Genomic DNA, 24,013 nt, shown 5'->3' with positions numbered 1-24,013 from the left:
TGACAGCTGAGGCTTTTGGAGCTGGTCTCCAGAGGTGGGAAGGGTTATGGTGCTGGGAAAAGAGGACAGGAGGTTCTCCCTTGCAGGGAATCTCTTCTTGCCTCAGCAGTACTAGGGAGCAGCACGGCTCAGTGGCACCAGAGGGAAGCCAGAGTGGAGGTGCAGCAAAGGGGAAGGCAAAAGAGGAGGAAAAAAATTAATGTTTTTAGAAAGTGGGTATTGTGCTGTGACGAAATGGAGCAAAAAGGAGAAAGGAGTAGCGAGGATGAGGTGTGGAAGTGCCTCCTCTTCCACAGAAGTGCAGGTTTCAATACAAATTTCTTTTCATCATATTTTCCTTTATTATCCCTCCTGGTTTTCAGATCACCGAGACAGATTTCCTTCACAGGCATAACAAAATCTGATGCATCCCATTGAAACACTTCTGCCTCCTCAGAGGTTCTGAGACATGATTTTTCCAATATTTTATAAATCATCATACCTATCACACCTGAAAAACATTACTCTGTCTTCTGTGCTGGCCTGTCTCCTGAGGAATTAGTGAGATCTCTGCAACTACTTTGCTTCCTTTATAACACTAAGATTTACCATCACACATCTTTCAGGAAAACACCAATGGCATCCTTGTGTATCTGAGCAGCTCATCCATAGTGTGTCTTTACCCCTTTGGACACTGAAATGATGGAACATATATTTCCCAGTGAGTAAGTGATTATTTAGAAAGGGAATGTTTAAAGCTAGATTGAAAATTGTGTCACCTATTTAACTGCATGAAGTTCCTTCTTACCTGTGTGGTAAAATTTTCCTGAAAATCCAAGGTTGAAGGTAAAATTTGCAACCTGAGTGCGCAGTAAATTTTGAGTCTCTAGTAAAGCCTGAAATAAATAAGAAATTAACATGGATTTAGAAAATTAATATTATTTTAGGCTCATCTTTTATTATAGGACTATTACAGAGAGCTTAATTTGTTCCATGAGAGTTTGATGGCTGGAAAAGGTAGAGTGCCTGACTATCCAAGGAGGTGATGGTTCTGTGGCTTGGCCCAGGATATTATCCACTGGGGCAGTGATCTATGGCAGGACTTGAGTCCAGCCACTCAGAGGCAGAAGTACACTGGGTCACCCATGCTCTGGGTTATTAGTGAAGCTTGATAAAATGTGCTAAAACCCCAAAATAAAATTAGGAGTACTACTTGTCATCTAGGCATGAAGGCATTGGGATTTACTTACCTGCAGGACCATTATGGGCTGTGTCTGAATAGCAAATTCAGGCTAAAGCATGTGAATGAGCAAAGCTACAGGTTTGACCTCTGGTAGAAGCTGTGTCTGTGTCATAACTGAATTTTTAATTTAATTAATGCTTATTTTTATTCTCTCCTCCAAGCTAAAATAAGCCCACTGTAAATGAAACGGAAGGAAAGGATGTTGCTTATAGAAGAAATTGGTAGTCTTGGTCACGTGTCCAGTTTTTGTTTTGGACATATTTCCAAAGCTACTAGGGAAAGAGAGAAGATGGATAAGCCTGTGTGAGTTTAATTAATGCTTACTGCTGGTTGTTAGCTCTGCACTGCTTGTGGAGCTGGTCCTTGTGCACAGATCTGCTCTGGATCCCCAGCCTCTGGAATTTGGGTGTGCTGCATGTGAGATGGGGAGTGCATTTCTCTCCCTATTGGCCTTGCCAATGCTGAATAGGTTATAAACTCTGTTTTTCATCAATTTTCTGTGTCTCCATTATGTGGCCCTTGAGAACTTTTCCTATTATCTATTAATAACATTTCTATTGATTGGACCTTCATGTTCTTGCAGAGTTCAAAGATAAAATGATTGCAGTGGTTTACACACACCCCTAGCCCAGCTAATGTTGTCCTTCATTTGAAAAAATTACATTCCCTACAGTCATAATTTCCCTGAACTTTGCAGGAAAATAGTTTTTTGGTCTAATTTAAGCAAGGACCTTACCCTTACATGGCTAGAAACCAGAAGTATCTCCAGTGCAGGATAAACAATGAAACCAGGAATTAAGCAGCTGAGGTATGAGAGTGTAATACAAGAGACTTCCAGGCAGTGTGCATCTGCCTGGATTTTTTTTAAATAGAAATGTATTTAGGGTGGCATGGAAGATGTAAAATTGAGATAGTGTTTATCAGCTGCAACAGTCACCAAGCAAATTCCTCTCCTTGCTGAAGGAAATAAAGTAATCTTATGACAGTAAATCTTGTGCTTTAGCATTAAATATTAAGGTAGTTGTATGGTTTCCAGCCTATCTTGCCAGACATTTAGTAAGTTGATTATTTCAATCCTGTGACAATTTCACATGTGGGACTATATTTACGTAATATATAACAAGTAAATGTTCACTAAAATGTAAAAATCTCGGATGAGCACCACTGTTAGCTGAGACATTGAGGAAAATCCCCAGCTGGTAAAAACTGCCACTAAATTGACACCATTAAAGTCAGAAGCATAGAATATGAGTCGTTATATTTTAGAATATAATTTTCCAAGCTATCTAGAGCAGTTTAGATATGTTGAGAAAGACCGATGGGCTGAGCAAAATCAATTTAATTTTCCTTTGAGGGAAGAACATCTTGAGAAATTATCATCACTTAACATATAGTATGAAAAGGGGCACGGAACAAACATCATTTCATCACCTGGGCTCCTCTCCTGCTCCTCTCACATCTCAGTAAGATGACAGAGCTGCAGGATAGGCAGGAGCCTTCCAGCCCAGTGAGGCCTCATTAAAAACACAGAGCGAGGATTAAGATGTAAATCCTGGAACCTGCAGTGTGTCAAGCCTTTTCCTCTGTCTAAAGGGCAAATCTGTCACTCAAACTGGATTTGGCTTGGTCCTAAAGATTTTTTTTTTTGCCATTTCAATTTCCACATATGCATATTAATTTATATAATATGGAGCTGTATTTTGTTGTTGTGGCCTCCCCTCTTTAATGCTAAGAAGATATTGTCAGCTAAGACAGTCCAAACTGATTGTGTCACTGCTTGTCTGTTTGGAGGGAGGGCACTAAATGTCTTTCCCACCCTTAATATGGAAAAAATTCTTTGGTGATTAGGGTCTGCCTTCCCTATCTTTAATGAAAGAGTGGAGAGGCTGCATATCCCTGGCACCCAGGGCCAGAAACCTTCCTGGGATTTGCACAGGCTCCATGGGAGGCAGAAGGTGTTTATTTTATTTGATTCTGAGGGTTCTGCAGCGTGGAGAAGAGCAATTGAATTTTAACAGCTGGAAAGCTGTTCTCTTTCCAAGGCCAGGTGCCACACAGCTATTCCCACTCTGCCTGCTGTCCCTGGCTTCACAGGCATCCCCCTTTTCCCCCATCCCATCCCCATCCATTGCATGCCTGTGGAAGTACAAGCAGCATTCCCTGTTGAACCCACAGGTGGTTATTTTTGGACAGTTGAATAGATCATGCTTAATAATTATCTTTGCCAAAGAAAGAACCACGGAGCACACTGCACAGACAAAGGGGCATGTCTCTGTGCCTGACTGAGCAAAGACAGGGGCTTTTTTTTTAAGGTAATCAAAGCTTTTCTTTCAAATACAAGCCCTTAATTGCCTGGAATCTCTCAAAACTCACGGATTTAACTTTATTAATTGATTCTTTGCTTTGTCAGTGAAGCTTCTCTCTGACACTCATAAGATACAGTTTCTTCATTATATTGCATTCAGTAGCTTTTTACATTAATCCATATAATTACCTTTTGTAGATTTGAAGTTGCATGTCTTTATTCTTCATAATCGGTGCATCTATTAGGAAGAATCTGATATTTCCTTGCTATGTCCTTGTTAATTATAACTCTATCCTTCATTCACATAATAAACTTTTTGGGGCAATTTCTGCAGGAACATTTCATGCCTAATAGGAAGCAATTTGCTTTCCTTCATTAAGTACATTAAAACTTCATGCCCCTGACATCATTGACTGTAAACATTTGATTCTGTTCAAATTTAATGCACCAAGGCATTTTGCTCTGCCATATTAGGTATATTTATGTGCTGTGTTCTGGATTGTTAGCTGCTAATGAGACTTCGGCTCTTACTGCTCTAAGGCCTGAACAGTAACCTCATTTTAATGAGTTCATTATTTGCTGCCTTCTGAGTGGAAGACAACAAATTTTCCTTTTAATTAAAGGTCAAAACACCTCTGGCTGAGGGAAGTGTAGAGGTTTTCAAATCCTTAGAGAAGGCAAATAAATGACTTTGCCTGATTTTGATGCCAGGCATGGGCTGGCCGGGCTGAGGAAGAAGGTGCCTCTCTGGGGAGCAAAACTCCAAATCTAAGTTAAGTGATAACAATGGTAAAACACAGTACTGGATTTCTGAAGCCATTGTTAGGGCAAAACAGAACCTGAAAGTCAGCCCAGGTAATTAAAGAGGCTTTCCTCCCACCCCAAAGGTCTGAGTGGATCAATAGAGCTGCTAAAGCATGAGCCCTTCCTTGCATGGGCGGTAGTGTTTGGGGTGAGGAGGGCAGCTGCCACATGGATTGAACCAACACAATCTCATATCTCACACTGGGGGTCAATATTGGGGCTGTTTGTAGAGAGACAGATGTACATGCAGCTGTGGGCTTGTGTGTGTGCGAGTGATCCCTGAACCTTCAGTAAAACCAAAAAAGGATTCCTTATGGGAATTGATGCACAGGTCCTTGTCCTTTTTCTAGTATTCTCTTAACCAGTATTGTTTCATGTGCCTTTCATTCTGTTCCCACCGCAGGGAACAGCATTAGAGACAAGAAGGGCCCTTGGCAAAGAAAGGATCGGTGTCTGTGAGATCAGATGGTGAAAACTTAGTCTAGTTTTGAGGAAAAATCCTAAAAGTCACTGAGATGTCGACATTGTTTAGCTTGAAAACTGCAGCCGTCAGAATATCTTTATGACTCCTCTAAACGTTATTTCTGCAAAACAGAACCAAACTCTTGACACTCAGAGGTGTCTCAGGAATATTCTCAGAAACTGAGAGCATCAGGAAAAGCACGGGAAGGACACAAGATTTGCTGGACTTGACATTTCCCCAGTGTGGAGCAGACAGCCTGGCATTTCATTAGGGCTCCTGCTCATACATGTGCCCTTCCAGAGGCAATGCTGTGAATGTGAATTTTGGGAAGCAGCAAAACCTCCAGATCTTGGAGGTCCCCGTGCCTTTGGCAGGATCTGTGGGGTCATGGTGCTCTGGGGCGTTCCACAAGGGAAAGCTGCCCAAGGAAACACCATCCCAATTTACCACAGAGCCTGTTGGTGAGGATGCACAGTAGGTGAGGGAGTTCTTCACTCAGTCTGGAAGGAGGGGAAGTTAGATATCCCTGCTTTGCAGTGTGTCTGCAATTTGCTGTCATCTTGAGTTATTTTACTTGCACAGACTGGTTGAGGAAGTGTTTCTGGCATGGGAGGATGTGCCAGTGCCTGGTTTCCCAGGGGTACCTGGCCAAGGTTACACTGTCCCATCACCTTCTGAGGGATATGACTGAGAGTCTTGTCAAAAATGGGCTCGTTTGCCATTACTCAAAGTCATTATTCATTTGGGAACAGATCCTAGTGCTGGATAGTGATTGCACTGCTGCAGGTTTCTGCTCTTTCGTGTGTGTGTATAAAATATGGATATGCTCACTGTAAACACAATACTTGTTATTTATATATACTGTGGGCAGAAAATACGTGGAAATATTTGCACATAGATAACTTTAACATTACGTCTGCTTTGAGCTGGGGCTTGGATTAGATCACCTCCAGGAATTCCTTCCAACCAAAATTGTTTTTCACTTCCAGACAGTTTTCTCAGGTTTTTATGGCACATACTTGTCATTAATACCAAGAAGTCTTTTAATGCATTTATTCATTTTTTTTTTGTCCCTAACATCTGTCCTTAATGCTTGTGCAACTCCAAAGCCCTGAGATGCATTCTCGAGCTGTTCTGTGCAGCAATTTGCTGGTGGTCTATGCAAAGTTGGAGGACTATAAAATAATAGTTTTTACTCTAAATTTCCAGCTGAAATTTTTCGGAAGGAAAAAAGAAAAAGCAAAGAGTACTTTCAGCAATGTTTCTTTGCACTGCAAGCAGCTGCTGTCAGGGTGTGATTTTTTGATTGCCTCTTCCAGCTCTTGCTCCCTCCCTGAAATCTATGCTAGGATAAAAAAAATCTGACTAAACCTGCTGTGGTCTTGGCAATTTTCAAAGCTGGCGGAACTGGAATTGATAGGAATACCACAAAGCAGTTAAAATCATAGTGATGACTGTAAGGAAGGTGTGAAATAACTAGCCACTGCTATTTTCTGACAGGAAAGCTGTCAGTAAAAAGTGATGTCTAGCCTGACATTACTGATGGGGTCACTGCAAGACAGGGATTCCAAGTTCCTTATTTTCAGCTTTCAGATTGGAGCATAAATTTCTGTCGTAAGGGGAACAATCAACTCAGCTGTATCTGCACTTGTTAAAACTCAACTTGGTGAGGAATTTATAAGCCCAGAGAAGCTGAGTTGACGATTTCTGTGTGGTGAGGATTTAAGCTCAGTTCCTATGCTTATAGCAGATAATACCAGAGTGTAGGAATTAGGAAGAATCCACATTATTGACTTAGTGGATAGAGTTTGAGGGCAATTTAGGGGTTGAAGTTAGTAAAATCTCTAATGGGATTTTGAAATCACTTGCCCTATACCCTTTGCCAAACCTGACTGGAATAGCAGGGCCTGGATGAGAGGGAAACTGCCAAATCTCATAGACCTGGAGACACTTCTCACCCAGTTTGCCTACAAATGGTGCCGCTCCCAGTGCTGACTGCAGAGCACTGGGCACAGCCAGCACTTATGTCCTGCCTTCTTGAGGGGTGGGACTGCATTTCCTCGTGCTTTTATTCCTGTGAAGCACCCTTATCACGGGACAACTTGAATCCATAGTGCCATATAAATAATTTTATCACAGGATAACTTGAATCCATAGTGCCATATAAATAATTAACAGGAAGCTCTCAGCTGGGGTTGGACACAGCCAGCTCTGGCTGCAGATCTATTTTTCATTGTAGAGCTATTACTTGAGCCTGTTCAGCATTTCCCTGGAGCTGGCTGCCTTTGTGTGAGGTCTGACAGGATAGGTGGGTTTCTCTGAAGCAAGACAAAGGTGATGATCCACACGTGTTCGTGTAGTATGTTTATTGGAAACAGAAAAAAAAAAAAAGATTTTTCTGTCTTGCATGGAACATTCAGTTTATCAGATCTATTGCTGCTGTGTTGTAACTCTGTCCTAAAGTCAGAAAACTGTCAGGAGACTACCTGCATTAATTTGACCCAGAGGAATGGATCTGTCTCAGTAGAGGTTCAGCCAGTTTCAGCTGAAGGAGATGAATGGGGTGGTACTGCACCAAATTTACTACTCCCTCATGACTAAGTGGTGAATAACATCCCTGAGCACTCAGGAGGTGGCTTTTGATTTAGTATTAGAAGAGAGGTGATGCTGAGTGTGACACAGATAGCCCAGCAGTGAGAGCACCTTGACCAACTGCACAAGTGTGGGTGCACAGATACATAAAAATATCCATGGCAGTTATCCAGTGTTTCTTCTTGGAAAAAGGAATTCCTGGCCTTGGTAGAGCATCTAGCAGCAAAAAGCTCAAATGAGGAGCAAGGGGACAGTCTAACAGGGCAGAAAGTAGGAATTGAAGATAGAGTGTGAATAAAAAGGAGGGTTTATTTTAACCAGGGTCACAGAGGGGAGTTAAGGCAATTGCCCCCCATTCTGGGCAGGATCCAAGGAATTAGGTCTGGCTGGGAGCATGCACAGGAGCTGGAGCTGCAGGAGCAGGGAGAAGCTGCAGTGCTTTCCTGCCAGCAGTGATTGCTGCTCTGTGTTGGCCCTACCTGCTGAGAAGATTTACAGCCTGCTTGGGAGAGCACTGAGGGTCTCCAGTATCAATTGCTGCTGGTTCTGAAGGATTTTCTAGGAATACTATCCAAATGTGCTGACAAGTCCTGGAAGGGGAAAAGACAGCCTGTGCCCAAGCTGAGAGCAGGTGGCAATTCCCTGAGCTGTGGGGAGCCTGCTGGGACTGAGCAGGATCCCTCCCTGAAGGTTCATGCAGCAGGGACAGGAGCTGGTGGCACTTGGAGCTGAGCAGTGAAGGGGCTTAGAGATTATTTCTTATCAGTTCTGACTTCTCAGAAGCTTAAGCATTTTCAGCAAAAGAAATCTCTTGAAGAAAGGCTCTTCAGGCAGGGGAATCAGGGGAAGGCAATCTGCCAGTGGGAGATCAAGGATTATTGGTCCCGTTTTTGAAACAACCTGATCACGAATGCTTGTTTTAATTTCAGTGGCTCTGCTCCCTATGGCTGCAGTTCAGCCTGGTCAGCATAACAGCCCCATGAAATAAGAGATGCTCTATTTCCCCAGGTCCTCATCTGCACGAGGCAGGTGGGGTTTGTCTCCCTCTAATTCCACTGTAGAGCTACCAAGGAAGAGGCCCAAAAGGCAGGGATAGAACCCTCATGTCAGCCACAAGCAATCACAAAATTAGTCCCTAAAATAAGTCTTGAACAGCAAAACCATCTCAAGGCTTTACGGAGACAATATTAAAGTCTAAAGTAGTATATTAATAAAAAAAGGCATGTTGAGCCATAGTGGTGCTGTTGCAGGTGTCAGTCACTGTGCTGTGTGTCACCAACATAAAACCCAGACTGGATATTAGTTAGCTCAGGTCATGTTTAGGCCATGCCAAAAAAAAATGATCAAAGTATCTCTTTCTCTTTGGCACAATACAAATATAGGGTAAAAGACAGGTAATGCCAACAACTGCATTTTGGTTGAGTTGTATATTTTTTTCTTTTTCTTGTGTCTTCTTGCTCCAGACTTGCTTTCTTTAGCAAAAAAAAAAAAAAATTAAAAAAAACTCTACAGCATGTTACAGGTGGGTATGCAGTTGCTATAAATTATTTAACGGCTAGACTAATGGAGGCTACCTTATTTATCTTCTTTAATTTATGGGCTTGAATCTACTAAGGTTTAATCAGAGTGATTTTCTGTTCCTTCACTGCCCTTGGAAATCATTCACTCAGATAACTTGTCACAAAAATAAAACTTCCTTCAAGTTCTCATCATGTACATTTATCTCAAAACTCTGGGCACCTACCAGCAATGTCAAATTCCTGCCTTAAATTTACTGCTTAAAAGCTAACTGCTGTATATGCTTTGTGGTGGGGAATTAAGTTTTTTTTTTTTCCACTACACATTCAATCATAAAGGAGAGATTGGAGCAGGTGATATGCCCCAAACTGAGGTGTGTCCTTCAGGGTTCAGAGTGGGTGTGTTGGCACAATGATGGATCTGTCATGTGGCTTTAAAAGAGTTCCTCCATATCTTTGGGGTTTTTTCCCTATGTGCCTCCGTATCTTTGGGGTTTTTTCCCCCTGCCCTTTGCCCAGCCTCTCCATAAAATTCAGAAACCAGAGAAGTCTGGAGAAATATTTTCCTTGGTTATTGTGAAACCTTCAGTTTGCAGAATTTTGATGAGTAAGGGTGTGCTTTAAAAACCACTAGGATTGAGTGTTGCTTTTTAATATTTTTGAAATGTTTGATACTTGTCTGGCAGAGCTTAACTTCTCTGACCTATCTTCCTTCTTTGTGATGCTGTCTTCCATTATCCAGGGAGCTGGCTTCAGTGTTTTGATAACTAGAATTGGATGTTTCTGTAGAATGAAAAGGGAATTTCAGAGCAAATGTTCTTGCTTTACACCGCATCTCTTTCACCAGAGATCAGAGTGCTTCTGCCACCCCCTGCTCCTTCAGGTTCAGAGCAGAGGGAGCTAAAATCTTTATTGTCCTCCAGGACAGGTTTAAAATCCCTCCATCCTGGAAAATCCTCCTTGTTTGCCACTGCTTTATTATCCTTCCCAGCATGAAGACAGCATAGTGAGCTGTCCAGAGGAGGAGGCTGAAAGATCCAAATTAAAATGGCAATGCCCATCTTAGATTTCTACTCAGTTCTCTTGAATAGAAGCATGAAAGGCCAGTGTGTTATCCAACAAAATGAATCCAGACTACCAACTGAGGCTGGCACATTTGAAATCACCGATTTCAGAAATTCCAGTAGGTTATTTTTTCATAAAAATAGGTAATTTCAGGTAAAGTTGAGAACAAATCTCTTTAACAGTCAAAGGAAATGTTTTGAGTTCAAAAGTATCACCACACCTTTCCCATAAGCAGAAATATTACACTCAGAGTAAAACTGAATTACTGCTCTTCCTCAGATCACTCTGGAATACAGACTGGCAAAAAAACCCTCAAACCTGCACCCTTGAGAAATTCAAGTTGTCCAATGTAATTGAGGAAAAGTGATGAAATATTTCAGTCCTTCCAGTAACTTCCTAGGAAGGAAACTTCTGCTAACAGGAAGCCCCTCTACATGGTTTTTCCAGCTTAGCCTTGTGGAAGTGCCCACAGCAAGCCAGCTGATCTCTGAGCAGACCCTAGAGGAGCAGTATGTCTTCCAAGAGTAATAATGGCTGGTGGCAATAATAATCCAGTGAAAAATCAGAGTTTGGGATCCTTTCCCAAGTTTCATAACAGTTGAAACTCTTGGCTTTTCTCTGTTTCCACATACAGGAGCACTCTGGTTGTGAACCCTTGTGGTGAATAGGTCTCCAACCCTTGGGATTAGGGAAGAGAGCTGATCTCACCAGCACATTGAATTCTTGCATGGCATTGTCTTAAAAACCAGAAGCAGCGCAGAAAGGTTGGGGGGGAAAGAGTTGGTTTTTGCTTAAAACACATTCCTATTTCAGAGCCATTCATATGCATTTTGGTGGCAGCCAGAAAGTGGCATTACTGAGGCAGTTAACTTTTAAATCTAGTTGCTTTTGATCTTAATCATTAAAGGCAGCACTTTTACCTTTAAATATTCCCATTGAAAACTGTAGCTACTTGCAGTGTAAAGTATGAATTCATGTAACACAGGATCATTAAACTGGGAAAAATATGTTCAGCAAACTATCAAGCTTTTAATTATAGTTGTTACACTAAATTTCTACTCATTTCTGAAGTGAGAGATTCTATTACTCTCACAGCTGAAGGGTAATGCCATAATTTTTTTTTTATATGGGAATAGCTTGTTAAAAATCACAAATACTGAATTGCTGTGACAGGCTTTGCTTGGGTAATCTCTGCTAGCCAAACAGGACTGTTTGATAAGGTGCATATCCAAATCCTGGAAATAATTTGCAGCTGTAAGATGATAAAGAGCTAAAAGCTGGGTGCTATTTTCCATTGTGGAAAATGTTCTTTATTCCTCAAGCTCTCCTTTGAGCTGTGCATTCCCCCTTGTTTGCCCCCTCTCTCCTCTGCTGGGGTTCAGCACACCCCACGAGTTAGGTCACCAGTGAAATGAATAATCCAGAATATTTCTGTAGGTGGAATCTCAGCTGGCTTGGAGCAGTTGAAGGTTTTAACCATCCTACAGCGGGCTCTTTCCAGGCACAGGTTTCCTGCCCAAAATTCCCTCTGGTATTTAACACTCACCTTGGAATATTTACAGCAGGGATGGGTGGGTTTGTTTCCTGATAATGTACTGGCAGCCTGTGCCCAGTTACAGCAGAAATAAGAGGGAAAGCATATGGGAAACAGTATTCCCTTTCCTAATAACAAATACAGTGGAATTACATTTTATAGTACCACAGATGTATTTGTTTATGATGCACATAAATCTTGGGATATATTACTAGGAAGAGACATGCAGAGCTTTTTTATTAAAGACTTCACATTTTGCAGCTGAACCTATTTTTTAAAAGTAATGCATTATTGTTATTATTACTATTATTACTATTAACCATGCAGAGCATAGCCTCAGCAGTTCCCATTGTCCCTGGAACTCCTGAATTAATATGGAGTATTTAATCTCTATTAATTACAGATTCATATAGATTAATGCTTATTTATACATGTATATTAAACTAATTCCCCAAAATTGGTGCTAATTTGATGAAAAACCTACAGTAAATATTATTGTAAAGGAGGTCTTCAGTCTTGTAGCCCTGAGGGATTCAATATTACTGGAAAATGGACAAAGCACTTTGATCCTCATCCCCTGAGCCTCTCTCCCTTACCCTGCTCTTCAGCAGGCTGCTTTTCCCCAGGTACAACCTTGCTGCCCATGTGATTTGCCCTCTTAAAACAATTGGGTCTCCACCAAAAAAGCACTTGTGCTTTCAACAATCACTGACAGCTTTAAGAGCCAATATTTCATGAGGTTTGGGCCAGGCAGGCAAATACAGTCTCCTGTCAAAAATGTGAATTCCATCATTTTTTATACCATTTTTTACTTGAAGGGCTGATGTTTTGGGGTGAAAAACACACAGGTCCTGAAGCCCATGGCTTTAATTGAGTCTGATTCAATCCAGGCAGTTCAAGTGGATTATTGAGACAACTTTTAAGAATTGGCTCAGTGTTGGTATTTTAGATCTAATATGTAATGTAAAAGCTACATTAATAATTCTGCCTTTTACATGAAATGAAGAGGCAGCAAAAACCTGAAATATCCATTTCTTGGGAAATTCTTGTATTAAAGAAATGTCTCAGCAAAGTGTGAATTACTTACATTTTTTAATTTCTGGAAGATCAGCAATTCCAAAGGTAAATTTAATTATGATCTTTGGAATTTTTTTTTTTTAATATTCTATGAACTGCCCCCTTTTCCTTTAGTCTGCCAGAGCAGATGAGCTGGCAGAACACAATTTTGTTTGAATCATTTTCCAGTGAAGCATTCTGCCTTTCATAAATCAACCTTTTGCCACAGGAAGCTGTTTCACTGGAGCAATCATGTTGATCAAGTAACAGGAATATGAACTTAATTTTCCTCTGCCTTGTCACTTTGCCATTTTGGAAGGATTTTCCACCCATTTAGTATAAGGATAAATGACTGAACGAGTAGGCTGAAAGGAAAATTAAAATCCTAACCTTTAGCTCTTTGAATTTTTCCGTACCTTGGCCATAAATTATTGGGAAGGTGGTATTAGTTTTAATAGATTTAGTTAGTGTTTTTTTAAAACTGAATGCCAAAATGCCATTTAAATGACGACATCAATTAAAAAATGAAACTCTGAGGTAAGGGATTCAGCCTTTTCCAATCAGAAGTGTTAAAAATAGCAGGGATGTGATGTGCTAGAGGAGCTGAGTGTGTGCAACACCACAGATGCCACTTGTGTTCGGGTGCTGCCTGGATGAAAAATGTGAACAGTAGATGATGAGAGTGCTGGTAATTAGCAGAAAGAACAGAAACGCAGAAAAGAGTAAGGCTTACAAACATTTAGAGACATTTTCATGGCTTGGTAAAGGACATTTATAATTTGTGCTTCTGAATGGGAAAAAAGTACTCGATCCATGGCTTTATTTCCTAAAGAAGGCTGTGAAGTGTTTTAACTGATACACTGGTTTGCAGGATATTCTTATTAACTTATCCTTTAATTTTCTGGTTAATTTTGAAAATTCAATTCTTAATGGAAATAAATAAAAATAGTTTTGTTTTCTCCCTGAAATTCCTGGAGAGAAATTCTGAACTAACTTAATATCTTAAGTTGTTATCTATAGAATGGGTGTGACTATTTTATAAGTTACTGTATTTAACACTAGAAATTTTGTTGACCCAAAATGACAAAATTAAATTGCTAAATATTCTTATGTTAGAATTTCCCATGAGATGAAAAACTCTTTAGTACTTTGTTTTTTCTGCCTGCATGGAAAGAAGACAGGTGGAGGTGTAGAACATTGGAAGTAAAAGCAGTAATTGAAGGGATCTTTGGCCATATTCATAGAAAACACAAAGATTTCTGTGAGGATGTAATTTCTGTGAGGATATGTATATAAAGCTAGAGGGGTGGATGGATAGATGGCTATGTCTAAGAATTTGAAGCCAGACTTAGTTAAATATTTGGCTTTATACTTCATTGTGACACAGAGGTTGACAGAAAATGCCTGGCTAATTATTGCTAAATAATTGAAGTCTCACATGTCTCCTCTCTTATTGGAGATTTTCTCAGTTCCTCACCTGTTTGTCCATCCCTCCCTGTACCCACCCTTTTCCTGGGCACTGCCACTTGCACATCATTTGAATAATACCAAGAGTCCTAAATGGAGCTTTTGCCCTAAGCGTTCCTCTGCTCCCATTTGGATGACAAAAGCATATTTAAAGTCACTTAAGTAATGCTGCTCCTGAAGGAGCTGCGTTATAGATGGGCTCCTGGTAATGTGTTTATTGCTGCTTCAAGTGCTTTTAAGGAAATAATTATGACTGCTCTTGCAGTTTGCACTGCCTGGCCCTTCTACAAGGCTATTCCATCACTTCAGAGTAATATTTTCTGTGCAGGAAGCAACTGTTAAGGGCTTCTTTTTAACTAATATGTGTTGTTTTAAAGCTCAGGTTAATGCAGGTCTCTTGAGGGGTTGATATTAAGCAGATGTGGTTTTTGGCTCCTATGGATTCCCTAAGTGAGGCTAAATTAAATAGAGTACTACATGTATCCTGGAAATACATCCAGTTTGATATAACCTATGACTTCAGACTTATTTTGGAGAAAGGATTCAAGAAATCTGTACAAATCCAGGAAACCAGTGCAAGAGTAGAAGAGGAATGTGCCACAAGTCACCTTGGCACGAGACATGAGCACTAGAAATGTCTGAATTTGATGTGGAAAAACTGCCATTTCTATATTACAAAATGCATTGTGACATTTTTTTAAAACATCAGATTTTGAAATCTTTTTAAAAATTATGTTATCTTCAGTTCTTATAGCCAGAATGAAGGATGATTTTTTTTTTTAATAATTAATTTGTGGTTTTGTGGAATATTATGCTTTTTTTTCTCGGGGAAAAACCCCCAAATATCTGAGATTAATTCTGTGATGAACAGAGATTATTCTGAGATTAACTGCTTGTACAAACAATACCAAACTGAATTCCTTGGAGTCATGTAACTCTACAGACCAAAAACCAGTGTGTTCCCTGGGACAGAAGAATACCGTGCAAGTTTTCAAACATTCACACATTGTTTTCAAACAAAAAAACCTTGCTAGGGAGAGAATTTTTTGATAAATTCAAGAGGTAGAAAATTGAGCCACGAGAATTCTGGTAAGACTCTATAGAACACTGTCAAGAGCACCTAATCTGGAGTGAGAGCCTGGAAAATGAGAGAACCCCAAATTATTAGAATTCAGGGAGGGTGTTTGGATAGACAGTCAAGCCATCAGGCTGCCAAGGAGAAGAATACAGGTTCTGCTGGTGGCAAGGGAATTGTGGTTCCTAACTACATTGGTACTGAAGTTCTGAATGAAAGAACAGGCCCTATTGAAACAAAAGAAGTATGAGACATTCTGTCTGATGTGTCTTGACAAGGCACTTGAGCAGTATTCAACACTCAAATTATTACAGAAAGAACTGGGTGATTCAAGAGACCTGAACAAGGAAAATATTGAATTAACTGTCATCTCTGATGGAGCAGGCACTCCCATTTTTAAAAAAGATTATTAAAGTTTTTATGTAATGACTCTCAGCTGCTTTTAAAATTAATTTTTAAAGACTTTAAGCCCATCCAAAAGTGGGAGCTGCGGAACTCCACTGTGTTCTTCACTGTCACTCTCAAGTGCTTCAAGAGGTGACAGAAGTGCCACCCAGCCTGCAGTGACTGGTGCTTGGCTCTCTGCTCTGGGTTCCTGTGCTCACACATCTCCTGGGCTGGCCGTGGCTATGGGTACTTTACTGGAAGGGGCTAATTATGATTAAAAGGATATCAGGGTGACTGTTTTATTCAGGACTGAGGATGCTGCCATGCCTGGTGATGTGGCCCAGACATATCCAGTAGTTCCACCTGAAAGCAGCTGTCCTTGCACAAAAATCAGGGATAATCATATGCTGGAGAGGTTGAGTGGTTGGGCTCAGCTCCCTGCTGTGCCAGCATTTTTTAATTTGGAATTGCCAGGAAAGATGCAAGTCCAATGTGAATTCTTGTCTTTTAAACACTAAAATTAGCCAGAAATCAGAGGCTTTAAATGTTCCAGGCATTTTAATGGTGGTGAAGGTCAAAGACAAAGTGCAGACTGTGGCAGCGAGGGCGTGTCAGAGACAAATTCTTATTTCCACTGAAGGAAGTGGACTGGAGCTCGGAGGGGGAGGCAGCAGGAGAAGGCAAACAGGCTGCAAGGAGAAGGGAGGCCTGCAGTCAGCACTAGCACAAAGGACATTCCCAGGCATGGCTCCAGCATTTTACTGTAGGTCAGAAAGTCCAAGGATCCTCCCATCCCTATAGTGACAATGAGAGGGATTACAGAAAGGGGAAATAGAGGTTTTAGAGAAGGGGGCTATGGTATATGGTGGTGCTGGGACAGGCAATTTCTCCTTGAAAATCTTATCAGCTCCAGCTGGAAGAGTGGGAGAAGAGAGGGGAACAGGTGGTTCCTGAATTCACCCAGAAGAAGGTGTGTTGCTGTCTAAATTCTATAGCTGAGAGGAGGGTACAAAGTGAAAAGCCTTTTGCTTCATCTGGAGTGGTTTTTAATTTGTTTAATTTATTACAGGGTAAATGCCTTAGCTAGCACTGTGCTCTTGCAGGGAATTGAGTTAACAATAGGATGTGTATTTGTGAAAGGTGTTGGAAAAGCCCTGGTGGCTGCATTGAGCTCTTCCTGGGTGAGTAAATGCTGTACTAGCTCATACTATGTGAACAAAAAACACAGAAATATTTCAGCAAGTTCTTGCTCCTTGTTTGGGTAATGCAGCTATCTTTGTGCTCAGTTAAAAGGAAACTTCAAAAGTGAAAGCTTTGTATTTATTCTGTGTGGCTCTCCCAGAGACAGCATAACAAGACATTTCCAGGAGTCTTTTGCCAAATCACCGCTGCCAGTGATCCTGGACTCATGTGGCTGGGAACCAGTATCATTTACAAGTACACAAATTCAGTGTTTCTGCAAATTAACTGAAGAATTCTTTTGCCTTTGAAAATCAAGCACTGAGGTAATACATTGGCAGGCAGGAAAGGGAGAAATTCATTTGCAGAGGCTCACTAGGCTCAAGATAGAACTCCACAAAGCTTGGAAAAACAGCTTTCTGTGGCTCTGCTGAGTTCCTGTTAATTACTTAGCCAGACATGATCTTGCACAACTTGTTCAATACCAGGGACTAGGAGATTTTCTGTGGTAAAGAGAGCCCATAATAACCCTGTTCTCTAATCTCTTTTTCTGTAGCTGATGCCATCCTTTATAAAAGTGTGTGTGTTTATATACACATCTCCCTGAGGCACCTAATTGAGAAATAGATTTGTGAGGGAATAAGAACATTTGGATTGCAGGAAGCAACTACACAGGCACAGGTTGACTTGTTTGATTACTCTTAACATGCCAATGTTGTTATCAGGAGACTGGCTGTGTATTGAAGCATTCCTGAGGGACTTGGGTGGGCATGGCACCTTTGGAGAGCCTAGCAGAGAGTCCCTAAATCTCTGCTGTCTGTGAGCAACCACAGCCACCCCTCCCAAATGCAGGGCAAGGCTTTGCCATCACTGAAATATCAGCCTCCCAAGTAGTGGTTATTTCTGCCTCTCAAGAAAAGCTGCTGTGCTGTATGGGGTGAAGGCAGGTCTGCTGGTTCTTAATTGCCTCCTTCCCCAGTGACTTGGGAGATTGTTCCCTAACTGGCTGTAATTACCCTTTTCTGTAAACTAACCACAGTGCACTCTGCTTTCGGTGTTATGTTCATTAACAGGATTCTGTTCTGTGGGTTAATGTATGCTGGGAATGTCCAGTCTGTAGGAACAGACTGATTTGTGTAGCAAGTGTTTGTGAAATGCCCTGAGGGACAAATCTCTGCCAGGTAACTGATTCAAAATGAAATCCCTAACGTTGAGGACAGAGTATGCATGGGTGCTGAAGTTGCAGGGTGGATTTATGTGTGAAACATTCACCTAAAGAGGGGAGATAAACTTTTTATTGTCCCTGAAAGAGAGCTTGAGGGGAAGGCTGGTTCTGAGCCTCTGTCTGCAGAAGATTTCTCCCTGTGGTTTGTGATAGTGGCACGATTACTTGTGTGAGGTGAGGAGGGGATTTATCCTGTGAGTGGCACTTTTGGTGTTTTTGTGAGGAAAGTGGGCTGCTAATTTGGCGCTGGAGAAATGTGGGAAGAATGAAAGCTTCCCTTTGTACCCTGACTCAAATATAATGAATGAAAGAAGGCTCGCCATGCATTGCTTGAAAAAAATTTATAAAAAGGTCTGAATCCTAGCAGATGTTTTCCTTCTTATTGTCTAGATATTCAGCAGTGTGGACTGGTTGGTTTTCAGATGGATAAAGGCATGCAGCACATAAATATAACTATGAATGCCTCTAACAGCATCCAGCTCTTACTGCAGCCCCTGGATGTGGAGTTTTCTGCTGTGTCTCCTATAAAGAGCACAAAAGAATGGCTGCTGTGCCAAGCACAACTGGAGAGGTTTGCCTAGCAATGGTGTTGACTGCTGGATAGTAATGGGGGAGACTTGGGATTTTTCCTGCATAAGGAGATGATTCCAGTGAGAGCTCAGCCCTGAATCTCCAAGTGTCTCTGTGTGGACACTGCTCTGCTGGCAGTGGGGGCTCTTGAACTGCTGTGGAACAGCAACAGGCTTCCTTAGTGCAGAAAACCATGTCAGAAAGACGCTCTCAAAAAGGCACAGGCAGGAAGCTATTGCTGAGAAACCTGTTTCACAATTGCCTTTGGAGTGAATTTCCTCTTGTGTATGAGCCCTTGCTCAGAGCATTTCCCCATGCATTTCCAGAGAGAGAGCACTTGATGACTGGGCTTGTGTGCAGTGCTCACATCTCAAAGGCACCAGGCACTCCAAGTGCTTGGTGCTCAGAATCAGCCCTGATGAGCATTCATACGCCTGGTTTGGCTAATAGCATTGCCCCAAGTGTTCTGATGTGCAAAATTATTTCAACTGTATGCGAGACTACTGCTCTTGCTGGGTATTTGGATACCCCAATGGTCTGGAGAGGAGGCAGATGAATACAGGAATTGTAGAAACAGAAATAAAGACTTAGACATTAAATAGAAATCTGCTTTAAAAACAAAAGGCTCGCTTATTGTTCCTGAAAGCATTGGGTATTTACAGGAAAAACCCTCGAGAATAAAGCCTGGAGAATGTGATATTGCATGCTTAGGGATTCAATTAGTCTCTGACTATGATTCCCACATGTGGAAAATGACAAGAAATAACTGTCATGTTGTTGAGCTCTGTCTATTCTTTCCAAGTTGCACACATCTTTGAAAACTGCTCTGAACAAATTTAATGGTGTCCCTGGATAGTACAGATCAGGAAAATAAGTGTAGAAGAGCCCCCAGTGAGTAGTCTGTGGGCCTTTCACTCTATCAGATGCTTATGTCACTTGCTCAAGTGCATGCTGTGCTTCCACCCTGAAACTGGTAACTTTAAATGCTTACCTGCTAATCTGGTAATGAAAATTATCCTGCTAACTCTTAGAAGTCATGCTGGGGCTGTAACTCCTTGAGGCTCTTTTTTTTTTTTTTTTTCCCTTTTGCTCTTTTTGTTCTTTTAAAATTCAGTGCTGGTGAGGTTCAAAAAGGCAAGCATCTTGTATTGTTCTGGCTACTTTACAGCAATAGTGAGAGAAATAATACAGAAGAGGGTTCTAGAAGATATTTTATATATGCAACATACATGTGTATGCCCCTACATATGCACAACCATAAGTGCATCTCTGTATGTATGTGGGAAAAATGGCTTTTAATCTCAGGTTGTGGTTTATGTATCTGCTGGCTGCACCTGGGCACTTTGAGCCCTTACCAGGAAAAAGAGCTTCTCGGGTTTTTCAAGCTTTGTCTCCATTTGAACACCCACTAGCACACACACGTGTCCCAGTTCTTGCCTTACCTTCACGTCGTTGATGTTCATCCTCGTCCCCTCCTTCCCGACAAAGATGTCGTCGATGTCAACCAGAATGTACCTCTCCAAGGAGAGCGTGAGCTTCTTTCCCGACAGGAAGGAGATGGCGTCGATGAAGATGAGCTTGTGGAGCCAGAAGGCCAGGTTGTTCCCAAAGAGGACTCTCTGGATGCCGTCGTGCAGGCCCAGGTCCTGGATGACGGTTGCATAGAGAGCAGCCCTGGGCAGCGTGGCCGGGGTGGGCCTGGCGGGCTGCAGCTCGCTCAGGAGCACGGGCTGGTAGGTGGAATGGTTGAACTGGAACACCGTCCAGTCCTCGCCGGGCAGGGGGCCCTGCTCCACCCTGGGCGCTTTGGTGATGCGCAGCAGGGGCGACCGAGGGTTCACCACGCAGTCTCTGAGGGCCACGTTGTTGTACAGCTGCAGTGGCAGTCCTTTCAGTCTGGTGCTCGGGGAGCTGTTCTCGTTGGCTTTATGAAAACCAATTATGCTAACACTGTATTCCACACAGTATTTTTCTAGAAGCTCTCTATTCCACGAGTCCATGGACACGTACTTTAAAATATTCTCGTATATAACAATGGTGTACTTCCCTCTCCCGTTGTCTGTGAGAGGGGGAATGTCCCCCTTGGCTGGTGCGATGACCATGTGGTACTGAAACTTGCTGGACTCGAGGATGGCTATGATGTCTTGCCCCAGCTGGGAGTACTGGCTTTCCACGAACAGGAGCACAGTGGGATCAGTCCTGGAGGGATCAATTGGCTTAGGTGTTCTCAGCTCCGCAGACCTGTAGGGCAGAAGTTTGAGGTCCTCGCACTCTGCTCGCCCAGTGGTTTCCACGAGGGCCATTTCCTGCTTGTAGCCAGTGTAGAGGAAATAGGCAGAGATGACGATACTGGCCAAGCAGAAGGTGGCCAGGAGAACGATCAGCGTTCGGAAGCTTCTGCGGAGCTTCCCGATGAGATTCATCTTTCACGGGGCTTCCAGCTCCTGCTGGACTTGCCGCTTTGCCGGGTGCTCTTCCTAAAGTGCCATGGGAGCGAGGAGTTGCAGAGGTTCCCCTTCCAAGATGTTCATGTGACCATTGCAGTGCATTTATGAAGCGTTCGGGGAGGCTGTAAGGCTGTCGGAGCGGGAAGTCAAAGGATCCGCAAAGACAAATTGCAAGAAGTTTTCTCAGAAAGCAGCAGCTGCCAATAATCAATGAAGAGGGCTCTTAACATTATCTGCAACAAGAAGTAAAAGAAGAGTAAGTAAAACAAAATCCATAAAGCAATTAAAAACACACATTAATAAGGCTGATTGATACTGGTAATGTGAGTAAAGAGGGAAGTTTCTGAGTAGTTCAAGGAGCACTCAGTGTCACTTGCTTTCTTGGTGCATTAAGATAAGCTGCATTAAACAGCTCCCCTTGTGTTCTTAGGATACAGAAATGAACTCTGAGCATAACTTGTTGAGGATGTGCATCTACTTATCAGCTTTTCTTATCTAAAATGCGTTGTTGCTATTGCAGATGGGAACAATGAGAGATTATAGGCGCAAAATTAGGACAAAGTGAATCTTTGCTAAATCTGGGACCATGTTCTATGTCAAATTCAAATTGCATAAGGGATAAATTCTGTGTTGGATTGGAAAACTAATATGACCCAAGTGAAAGACATGACAGGAGTTTGAGGAGAGATTTGTAGGGTTTTCTCTCCAGTTTCCGTTCTGCACTTGGAGCAAGTTCAAGGTTCTGTGGGGATTTTCCAAGTGAACGGGCAGGCTGCTGCTACTGCAGGGTGCAGCTGTGCATGGCTCTGCCTCCACCAGGGATCAGTGGGAGGTGCTGTGTAGCAGAAGTACCTCAAAGGGGCTATTGTAGTTCTAGGTGGGCAAGTAGGTGGTGTGTGTGCTGGTCCCTGACACCTCTGGCTGAAGCCCTTGGCCTCTGGTCTGCCCCTGTACGGATGGAGTACGAGGTGCTTAAACCTCATTGCCCTGAAGCCCTTGTGCGATTCCTGGCAGCTCTGCCTAAATTCATGAGAAATTACCATTTGTAACAGTAAACCCTATGATTCAGAGGCAGTTAAAGCTAGCTAAATAAATAGCCCATGCTGCTCTATGGATTTAAGTAGGAATTAACATCCTTGTGAATTATTTATATTGTTTGTCTAGTGGAACAATGTGAGACAAAAAACAATGAATTATTTTGGAACTGCAGGGGAGAAATGCTTTTTCCAGGCAGATACTTCCCAGTTGACAAGTTCTCCTCCATTAACTCAGATTACGCTTTCGACTTGTGTACTGAAAACTCTTCATTTATCTTAAGGTTTGCACCTAAAAGTGGAAAATGCTTGTAAGAAGCATTTAGAAAGGAGGAGTTGTTTTCTGAGACCATTTGTGACTCTGGCAGATTCAAGCTCTTATCTGATTTATTCTCCTCAGTTGGAATCTTGCAAGGAGATATTGGTACCCCTGGACTGTGGGCTATTCCAGCAGTGACCCTACTGTGTCACACAACTGGCCAAGAGGGGAGCGAGGCAGGGACAGAAATAAGAAACCTCTTCTGCATTTACTCCTTTCTTTTGTGTGAGAGAACAAACGTAAGAGAAATCACAGCTACCTTTAGGAAATTGAAATAATCCTGATAATCTTAAGAGTATTTTCCCTGCTTTGGTGCTTCCCTTGTTTTACAATTGTCTGCTTGCTGGGATTTCACTTCTTATTAAACCTACAATTAAGATTTCTTCAGAAGATAACACTGGATCAAGCGAAGCATCCTCTGCAAGACAGTGTTGGAGTTTGGGTGACATTGAGGACTCACTCAGCCCGTGTCCTAGGGTGACGTTTTGGTGTTTGTATCTCCAGTCGTGTGTTCTGTTTATGTTTGATATTAAGTTCTGTGCTTTCAGAACTGACTCTGAAAGTGAAGGTTTGTTTTGCCTTGTTATCAGCGAGTTCACCTCCGCCATGGTCTGCTGTCTAGAAAAGGCTAGGGCTGGCTGGCTGGCTTTGCTTGCTTCTGCTTTTGCCTTTGCTTCCTAGTTAGGTTAGCTAAGCAGTCCAATTCTTTCCCTGGACTATTTATTTTCCTTTCCTTTTCCTGAATACCATCCAACCTGCTCTGGACTGGGATCTGGGAAACACCAAGGAACACCAGGAGCCTGCATTTTGTGATCTGCAGCAGCCATCCCCAGTGCCCAGACCTGGGTGACCACTCCCAGGAGACACTTTCTGGATTTGTTCATCTCTTGAGAGTGGTGAAAGAGTTTTGTTGTCATCTGGTGTTCTTTTTTTTTTTTTTTTTTTTTTGTGCTGGGGAGTGCTTTGTTTGTTAAATAAACACGTTCTTTTCCACTTCTCTCAGGGAAAATTTTTTCCCAAACTAGGTGGGTGAGGAGGGGCTGTGGGGGTTTGTTTTCTGGGGGTTCCTTCCAGAAGGTTTTCCCCAGATTTGCCCTAAACTAGGACAGCCCGACTTGGAGGGTTTATCAGATCAGACCTCTTGCTCTCCATGGGAGGGACAGCCTCCAGGTCTGGGTGATGTCCCCCCACAAAGAGCTGACTGCCAAAAGCCTGATCCCCCTGGATGCTGTGCGAATGTTTCAGCCTCCACCTGTGGCACGAAGGAATAGCTTGTGAGATGACCTAAAGTGGCACGATTTTCCTGCAGTGCTTGGCTCTGCTGGATCTCCTGGCTGCTGGTATTGCAAGCTGTCAAAACAATAAACTTCACGAATATTGCAACTTGTGTTACTAAAATTGGAGAAGCCCCTGACTTCATACTAATTGAAACAAAACTATGGTCTTCATCCCTATTTCCTTCCAATGACACTGGTAAAATCTCATTGAGATAAAATACTAATAATCAGATTTCATGTTAGCTACTATGTGTTGTATGTAGATGTTATAATTAAGTGCAAGTATTCCCACCTACTAAGATATATAATTACATAAAATTGATAAAGAATTTAAACTTGCATAAGGAAACCTGGCATTGGAGCACACATTTTTTAGTCTGCACTTTGTTTTTGAATGGCTCTGTTGAACTGATTATACTGTTCAGTAAAAAAAAAAAAGTGGTGCGAAGTAATTAAAGGTTATGAAAATAAATCA

The 24,013-nt window shown here is 42.1% G+C and overlaps 1 protein-coding gene across 1 annotated transcript in view; it reads right to left on the bottom strand.

The window, feature by feature from the left end:
• NDST4 (N-deacetylase and N-sulfotransferase 4) overlaps positions 1 to 24,013 on the bottom strand; it is a 68,248-nt gene that overhangs the window by 32,177 nt on the left and 12,058 nt on the right. The window contains exons 2-3 of the mRNA XM_030272047.4: positions 19,904 to 21,141; positions 788 to 875 (exon numbers count right to left, since the gene is read on the bottom strand). Coding sequence (XP_030127907.4) covers positions 788 to 875; positions 19,904 to 20,884 — 1,069 coding nt within the window. The 5' untranslated portion in view covers positions 20,885 to 21,141. The remainder of the gene's footprint in view (positions 1 to 787; positions 876 to 19,903; positions 21,142 to 24,013) is intronic.

Source organism: Taeniopygia guttata, chromosome 4 (genome assembly GCF_048771995.1).
Source record: "Taeniopygia guttata chromosome 4, bTaeGut7.mat, whole genome shotgun sequence".
In the NCBI taxonomy this organism is placed as follows: Eukaryota; Metazoa; Chordata; class Aves; order Passeriformes; family Estrildidae; genus Taeniopygia; species Taeniopygia guttata.
This window is presented reverse-complemented; position numbering and strand designations above follow the sequence as displayed.